The 9,268-nt window shown below is 34.9% G+C and overlaps 1 protein-coding gene across 2 annotated transcripts; it reads left to right on the top strand.

The window, feature by feature from the left end:
* The first annotated feature begins 288 nt into the window (after positions 1 to 288).
* On the top strand, positions 289 to 7,737 carry LOC108430416. 2 transcript variants are annotated; one of them, XM_037533670.1, is made up of 6 exons: positions 289 to 380; positions 584 to 946; positions 1,554 to 1,667; positions 3,355 to 3,387; positions 7,173 to 7,247; positions 7,332 to 7,737. In XM_037533670.1, the coding sequence occupies exons 1-6, from the start codon at positions 317 to 319 to the stop codon at positions 7,448 to 7,450; spliced, it is 768 nt and encodes a 255-aa protein (XP_037389567.1). In that variant the 5' UTR covers positions 289 to 316; the 3' UTR covers positions 7,451 to 7,737. The 2 variants fall into 2 exon arrangements, with proteins under 2 accessions (XP_037389567.1, XP_017558376.2); XM_017702887.2 differs by having other exon boundaries at positions 1,545 to 1,667.
* Positions 7,738 to 9,268: the final 1,531 nt, after the last annotated feature.

Here is a 9,268-nt window from a genome sequence, read left to right as displayed (position 1 = left end):
TGCGTTCTGATGCTGCAACTAAAGGTATTCATTGTAAAGGTATTCACTGTGAGCAGTTATTTCTTTTACTATTTATCTTCGACACACAGAATGTACTATGTTTTTGAAGCAGATTGCATTTTTCATGCTTTTGTCATTAATTGTTCTCACAGCAGTGAACATATGTCAACATTTATGTCTTTGCATTAAAAAGGTATTGTGTAATAATAGTTGTCACATCTGCTTCAAACTATTTCAGGAAGTGACTGACAGCATCACGTGGTTGTCATTACTTTCCAAGAGACATTTGAGGTAGTCTAGAAGTCACAGACGCAAAATGGCTTTGAACTGTATTATGTTCTTTACTGTCTGGATGCTCCCACTTTTACCCTGTTTCACAGGTAAGTGGCTGTTCTAATAGATTTGAGCTGCATTTATGAACAGTGTGTACTGCTGTAAAACATTCTAAACATATTTGTGTTTAATTATGGTTCTGTTCATACATCTGATTCTAAAGCAGATCGATTTTAGTAAAAGAAGCCATGTTTCACATGTTCCACTGTAACAGTTCCTCTCATTCACTACCTTCACTCTTCAATTGCAGCTGAAAGTAAATGCAAAAACAAACGTATCAGCAGCATCAACGTAACCACTGATCTGCAGTCTGATGTTCTGCTGCCATGTAACTTTGAAGTGAGCCTCCTCGGATCAAGCCAGACTGCAGATATAGCAGCAGTGTGGAGTCACAGGACTATACCAGCAGATAATCTAGTGGAGATCAGTCTGCAGGCTGGAGTAATGACCTGGAATACCAGAGATAAACGTATTAAGGCGTTCCACAAACTCTCAGAATCTGGAAACTTCTCCATCCTCCTCCGTAATGTACAGCAGTCTGATCTGGGTCTCTACCGCTGTGAGCTTCATGAGGGAATCAACTGCAGCATCGCCTATCAGGAGATAAATCTGAGTAAGTCCGTAAATTACTGTACTGTTACCTTTAAAAGAAAGGAGAAAATGTTCTGCTTAAGATCAATGTCCATATATTGTAAAGATAAACCATGTCTGTGCTGGAGTTTAGAATGTACAGGATGATGATGATGACACAGTTAGAGCAAGTAGAACAGCACTGCGACAGACTTTTTAAATACAGAACAGAAATAAAATTGTCATCTTGCCACACAAATGGGTTCAAGATGTAATGTATTATATATCCAAACATTTCAATATCAATCAAACAATAAAATTAAATATATTCAATACATAAATGAAAACAAATAACACATTAAATCTTAATGAATCCAAATCCTTTGAAATGTCAATGCTCTTTATGAATTAAATAGTCATTGTGATTACATTAACTGCATAATGATATGTATATATTATGTGTATGGTTAGGAATATTAGTAGTAGTATTCATATTTAAGTAGCCTTACCAATTTAAACCAATCCATGACACTGAACTCAGCGAGTTCAACTCGTTCTGATGAAAATCTCTCTAAATAATACTTTTGGGATAGTTTTTTTAAAGGGGGATTTTTGGGGGTCTTCTTCTCTTTTTTCTTCAGTGATTCCAGAATCTACAAAAGCTCTTTCTGGAGGTTTTCTGAGCTTGCCCATCACAGCCGGAGCATTAGGAGGGGGCATTATTCTTCTTGGTCTACTAATAATCAGTTACTTCTGTGTAAAACGTGAGTCGGTCCTTCCTTTACAAGCATGTACATGCACTCGTTTCTTAGATGCTGTATGAAGAAGTTCATGTTCTCTTCTGGATTGTCCAAAATGGCTTGTGACTAAAAGTGAAAAACACAAGTATCTTAAACTATTTGTGTGTTTTCAATCTTGAGACACATGGATTTATTTGTGACATGTACTAACTAGGCAGCTTTCCTTTTCATTTTATGCTTTCATCTGAATAATGTGACTACTAAATGTGGCTAACTAAACACAGCTTATATGTACTTAAATTATATTTAAGTAATGGTGAAATCCATCTTCTACGCCTACAAGTGCTTCTCTGTTCTAAACTGGAACAATGTCTATTGTAATGAAGTTAATTTAAACACTTCTATATTTAAAACATTTTTGAATCTATACTCTTGTGTGTATTGACACCCGTATTTGATGGCTAAATTTAGCTGTATAGCAATAAAAATGCAACAAAAAAGTACTAAATCACATTTTTAAATTCCCTGCTTTAAAACATATTTCTAAATACTACACTTAAGTTGAAGCTTCAGTACGTAAAGAAATACTTTGATTCAGGTGTATTTCCATAAAACATAATAAAGCATAATTTTAAATGCTGTATATCAGTAACCCTCTATTGCTTGGTGTTGCCATTTACTTAATCTTAAAGCAGTAATATAAAATCTGTGTTTTCCCATTTAATTGTGATAAAAGCGTCTTTTACTTTGAAAGGACAAATACTTATTACATCTCTTGACCAGGAATTCTTATTATGATGTTATGTATTACCATACATTTCAAATTTCAATTTAAATTGTATTTATTTCCAATTAGATCATACATTTTACTAAGTATGTATATATATATATATATATGCATATTAATTAGTAAGTGGATCTAAACACTGCTCACCTCTGCTTTGGGCAGTAGGTTTCTTACAACTTAAGCATTCATAGTGAAGAGTTATTTAGTAATGTGCTGACAAGCTTATGGAAAAAAAAAACATCTGTTTTCCTCTAATAAAATAAACATGCTTCTTAATTAAAAAATGCAATGTACTGAATACATACAATGCAAAGGTTTTCAGCACATAAGCACATTGTTAAAAAGTAGTTATTTTAGGAATAAGTTTGTTTATGCCAGTAAAGGAAGTATTTAGCATTAGAATAAATACAAATAAACATAAATACAGTAAAGATTACAAGCTAAAAAAAAATCTGTTGGCTAAAAATGTACTTAATGTTTTAACTTACAAAAGTAAGTAACCTGGTTGCCTAAAAATACAGACTGTATTGAACTTCACACAAAAAAGTTAACATGATGCAAGACACTGATTAGTTTTAGTTGAATAATTTTTTAATTATAGTTTGGTTTATGACTTCTGCACTGCACTCCATTGCATGTTTAATGAAGATTTGACCAGATAAACAATGATTTACTGTAATAAAGAGCTGCTTAGGTGAAGTAGGTGTTAGGTGTGAATACTGGCTTCCTTGAGAAGATATTTGGAAATAGTTAAACTGACACAATGAGAGACATCAAATGACAATGGATTGTTTATTTGTCTTTATATAAATGTTAGTGTTGTTTGAACAAACACATGCTTACTGTCCAGATACACAGAAATGATCATTATTATCACTATTATTTATGATGTTCTTCATTAATTCCTTTTCTTCATTTTTGCAGGCAGCAAAAATTCTACTGACAAGACAGTCTGCAGTAAGTTCCATCTTTCTGAGCTGTTGTGCTCTGCAGAGCGTAAGTGACTGAACAATACCACAGTTTCTGTGGCTCAGTGCTTCAGCACACACAGAGTTTGAAGTGAAACCGTGTCTATGAGGATGAAGCGTAGAATGTAGACTCTGAGTGGATTAATATCTATAGTAATATATTCATGCTGTAAGTACCCATGCTGCATTTCTGTTTCTTAAACAGTCAGGAATTAAATATATTGGAGAAAAAATAAATCCTAAAATGTGGCCTGTGCAAAAGTTATGGCACTTTTATGGCATTTTATTTTTCCTGTATGTTAAGTTTAGCAAATAAAGACATATTCATTTGCATTTGACCGTATATCTATTCGAGTCTGCATGTAAAATAAAAATGTTTCTTACAATTCCTAAAACTTGATTGATAATAAATAAAATAAAATAAATAAATAAATAAAACATAAAATGTACATATACACAGGAGCAAGGATGCACTGGTGTTATTTGGCAGACCAGTCAATGGTAGAAGAACACTTTAAAATATGCAGAAAAACTGTTTATGATGTAAACACAGAGGTGGTAAAGACCTCATAGAAAGAAGGCCGGAAGTTAAACATCACTCGTTAGCCTCAAAGACAGCACAGCCAACCTAAAACAGGGGATAGTGCAACACAGATTAAACAGATTCAAGTTAAACATGGTTCTTTCTCGTAGTCCCACAGCAACGTCATCTGTGTGATTCCCCTGAACGTTATTGGACCATATGCATTCAAATAGTTCTGTGTAACTGAACAGACTAAGTGAAGCCTCCATACGGCAGGTAAATAAAAAATTTGGACCAAATTGTTACTGCAAAGAATTTGCAGATGATGCTGTTATGCGAATACGAGATGGTGACCATGTTCTATGGTCAGTTTGAATGTGTATAACTCTATAAAATCTGTGTTACGTTTCAGACACTCCTACCTCAAATTAAAGTAAACATGCTGCATGTTAATCTCAGTCATTGTTTCAATTCCACGCTGCTGAAGTACAAAACAGCCAAAACAGCAAAAACTGTGTTACTGTCCAGTTACAGACCCTGCACTGTATACTTGTACTATTCACTGTAAATAGGTACTTGTACTGTACACTTACACTGTATACTATTAGTGGGCGATATACTGATTTATCTAGTCTTCTTGAAGGGGAATTCCACTGATGTTTCTAGATTTCTGCATATTTCAATGGTTGAGATGTAAACAAAATATTTCAGAGTGGTTTGATGTTAAACGGTTCATTGTAGAAAAAAATCCTAACAACTCTGATTACTTCACAGTGGCGCTGATGAGAACCAGGAGTCATGATGTCTACAACACAGATATAGCCTATATATGTTTTAGGCCAAAATGCCCAAACTATCCTAAAACATTTATATACCTCATATAACTGATCAGTTGTCAGAAGACCAACTGATTAAACAGGTGAAGGGGTATTTCGCTTTGCTGGAAAGAAGACCTTTAACCACACCAGCGCTTTGTAGATAAGATCAACAGCCCTTGTTCTACAAGCAAGAGGCAAAGCAGGCCTAAAACTGACCTTCATGCCTGAAAGCTCTGTTGCAGTTTTTGACACAAGTGGCTTGGTGTAAATAGCCACTCTGCTCTGCAAGCACCGCAGCAGACATGCGGTTACTGCTTCTGGGTTTAAGACACGCTTCAGCTACATGGCTGTGTTCTCATGAGAAAAGGAAAAAGAGCAAAGATATGTACTGAGACGTACATCTAAGACCATTAATTCACCACACTGGACTCAAACACTACAACTGTATATTAATAATTAATAGTAAAATATTTAATTGTAAGTATGCAGATAAATAGCAGAGGAAAAAAACCCAAATAAGCCTCCCTTAATCTAACTAAACATATTTTACTTACTCATTTTTCAGTTTTTACTGATACATGATTATATGCAAATGTTTGGGCACCCCTGGCAAAATGATATATTTTGCTGATTATTGAAGTAAACAGAAGTAAACACAACCTCTGCAGCACTTTTGGAAAATAACATTGTTCTGCAAATGTTCATGTACAGTTACTTTATATTTGATTTCCTCAACAATTATGAGTAGTAATTGTGGTATGTACTTTACAATAAAATGAAAGATACATTTCTCTATTAACATAAACAATGTTTATTTAATAATGAAATAAAGAACAGTAAGGAAGTGAGGAAGGAGTGTAATTTATAATCCTAGGCTTTAGCCATAGCTAATTGTGAGATATTGTATCAACTGTGATCTACTGAGCGTTCTACTATTTGCCTGTATACTGTTTATGACTATTGCTTTCGTTTTTGGACTCTGCCTCTTGCCTTACCCCTTTGGACTGTTTGCCTTTCTTGTTTGATTTCTGTTTTTGACCTTTTTGCCAGTTTTCCTTGACCCTGCCATTTTGTTTAACCCTGTTGTATAGTTTGCCCTTGGTTATGATGTATTTGCTTTGGTATTTGTGTTTGCTGCTCCTTTTGGAATTGACCCCTGCCTGTTTTGTGACTACAAACTTCTGTTCTGCTTCTAACAGTAAAGCCTCAACTGTGTTTTCTAACCACAAGTGTCTGACTCTTGTTGGCATGTTACAGTTACCAAATCAGCTAATTGACAGGTTGAGTACTTTTAGTAATATTTTCAACTGTCAATCCACTAATGAGTACATTTATTTCTTATGCACTCATTTATTTGTTTACATTAACAGAGCTGTAGGTATCTCTGACAGTGGATGTTTTGACCAGGTAGTCTGCATATAAGTTTAAGTGAAGTTCTATTTTATTTAATGTGGTACTTATATGCATCAGTCGCACGCTCAGTACTGAAGGACAAAACAGATGCATTCCTAGAAATGTTATAAATATTCTCCATGAGGAAATACTTTAACATTTGTAACATGGTTGTACTCAAAAACAAACTTTTTAAATGCACAACTACTTAGTAATAATTAGCTGAATTTAACTTATTGGGAAAAAATAAAGCATAAAATGGCCTGTGCAAAAGTTATGGCACATTGTATATTTTTTTCCCAATAAACATCATATAAACAGAAACTGTGCACTGAAATTTGCAGAAAATGCCATATTTAAGTTTGTTCCCTGAAGAGGATGTGTTAACATATCACTTAGAAAATCAACAAAACATGTATTTTTTTTCCTTTTTGTTTCTAGCAGTATCTGAGCTCAGGACTGGCTTTCTCTCTAACCTGTTAGTAACTAGCAAAGATACTTTCTCTAGATAGACAAAGCACTTCTTGTAAGTCGCTCTGGATAAAAGTGTCTGCTAAATACTGTACATGTAAATGTTTGTGGGTGTTAAAACATTATGTGTGACTTTCCAGACTTGCTTACGACTGAACACGTTAGGCTTCCATTTAAGCTGTGAGTGTTCATGGTTCAATATACACTACTGCTTTTACTAAAGAGCTCTGAAAAACACCTTTTTTTACTGTTTCTTTAAAACTGAAATATGTGCATAACCTCTTTGCCTCTGTTCCAATTTCAACATGAATGGGCTGAAATAAAATTAAATGTTGTCACTTCAAGAGGTGGATATATGCAAATGCATTGGATTGTTTTTTGTGATGTCTCTAATTGAAATTTTCATGTTGTGGATCCTTTAATGTGTTGCCTATATGTTTGCAGCCAGTTGGATACTGTCAATAAAAGTTAATCAGCAGATTAACTTTTATTAAGGCTGTTAAATGCAGGCTACATCTTTTAACTCTAAATCTTTTAACATTAACTTCTCTTTGTGTAATTCTTCATTAGAAAATACACTTAACAACCCAATATATGATGCTGTCCTTCAACAAGAACAAAGCAGCAGAGCCAGAGAAGAGGAAGGTAAGAATCAGCATGAACTGAATTCTGAAAGTAAGTTACATGTGGCGATGGCACTTAAACATGTCTCATGTTTTCCTTTCTAAGGGATGTCAACTGATGCTGTAGTGTATGCCACCATCAAGAAAGGAAAGGGAGCACCAAAAGAGAAAGACCGTGCAGAAGAGGTTATATACTCACACATAGTTTTTAATACAAAAGACTAAAGACATCTGCACATAATAGTCCAGGTAACTTTCATTTCTGGTATATTTGTAAAGGTACATGCATGTGTATCAGATGTGTACAAAATAAATACACCTTTCACTCACAGGCACTCTTTTGTATTTTTATTCTGTTAATTAGCACTCTTCTGCAGTCCTGGTGCTCTGCCACCAGGGGGAGATAAACATATGTGAAAGAATTTCAGTATGTGTCACCTGTCTTAAATAAACAAAATCAAAATGTCCAATATGTTGCAAATACAAACAATGACAATAAATGCAAACATCATTTCCCAAACATATTACTGCTTATTTTCATTTATTTTGATTTAAATACATTTCTCTTTTTGCCAGTCTTTCTTTCATTTTTCTCTGTTTGCTGGTTTTGCAGATGTATTTTTTGCTTATGTAATCGCTCTTTTGCTTGTGCCTGTTGATACATTTTCATTGGGTTGCTTTTCTGCCAACAATAATAGGGCATTACACATTTTCAATAAAAAACATGAATGAAGCAATGAACCAGGAGGAGAAGTTGGTGTAATGGTTGGTTGGTGTAGTGGGTAACTCCTTTGCCTTCTATGCTGTAGACTGGGGTTTAATCCCCCGCCTGGGTAAGCACCCTACACTATACCAATAAGAGTCCTTGGGCAAGACTCCTAACACTACCTTCGCCTACTTGTGTAAAGCAAACAAATTGTAAGTTGATCTGGATAAGAGCGACTGCCAAATGCTGTAAATGTAAATTTGATCTCATCAGCCAAGAGATAAGCCTTAACAATAAGGACATTTCAACAAGATAATGACCCCAAACATATAGCTGACGTGACTCAAGACTCAAGGTTTATTTTAAATGTAAAGGTGCTTGCGGCCTACCAAATCCCCCTGACTTCAATCCCATTGAAAATTCAATGAAGATTTTAATATTACATGTCCAACATAGGTACCCATGTAACTGCTTGGTTTTCTAAGAGAAAGAGGCCAAAATGAACCATAATGCGCTAAAAAGCTAACTGCATCATATTGTACACTTCAGGAATCTGCAGTTGACAACAATGGATTCGGCAAACAAATAACTTACGTTAGTAATATGTGGTGTCTGAAAACTTTTTTCCCTATCAGATTCGATTTCTGAACATATCTTAGTTTATACTTATGAGTACATATTTTTTTCTGTTCATAGGTATACGTAAGTATGGAGAGAAAAGACATTATTTATTTCCATTTGGAGCGGATACTTGCAGTGGTCAGTGGTGGAGTGGTTAATCTGGAGAGTCGGGAGAATTCTCGGTGGAGTTTTGCGCCAGTTACTGTGAACTAATGAATAAACATAAGCACACAAACTCTAAGACGAACTATACATGCAAGATCAAAGTGTACATCTGCAGTAATTCAGGGCTTAAACCAACAGCCCCACCTCAACTAAGATGACCCGGTTTGCTGATTGTATCTGAATGTTATACTGTGGATTGAGATTAGATGAAGATGAAGTTAGCCTGTTGTCCTCATTGCCCATTTCACCTTAAATGATTTGGCAGTTTTTTCAAATGCCTGGGTGGGTGGTAGCATGCAAGTGCTGCACTATTTAAAGTGGAACAGAAATTTGAATAGGAAGCTAACATCAGCCTAGAGAGATTAGATCAAATTCATCACAACTGTGTGAATCTGGCCACAATAACAACCTGTTATTGTATCAACAATCTGGTTCTGGCTGACACAACAGACAGGGCTCTATAGAGTTCATCATGTTTGCATCAAGTCTTCAGTTTTTTATCAGGTGACAGTGCTTGAATTTGAAGTTGTAGTTATTTAGTATTGTAGTAT

The sequence above is a fragment of the Pygocentrus nattereri genome, chromosome 23 (assembly GCF_015220715.1).
Source record: "Pygocentrus nattereri isolate fPygNat1 chromosome 23, fPygNat1.pri, whole genome shotgun sequence".
Classification (NCBI taxonomy): Eukaryota; Metazoa; Chordata; class Actinopteri; order Characiformes; family Serrasalmidae; genus Pygocentrus; species Pygocentrus nattereri.
Note: the sequence above shows the minus strand (reverse complement) of the source record. Positions and strands in the feature narration are given on the sequence as shown.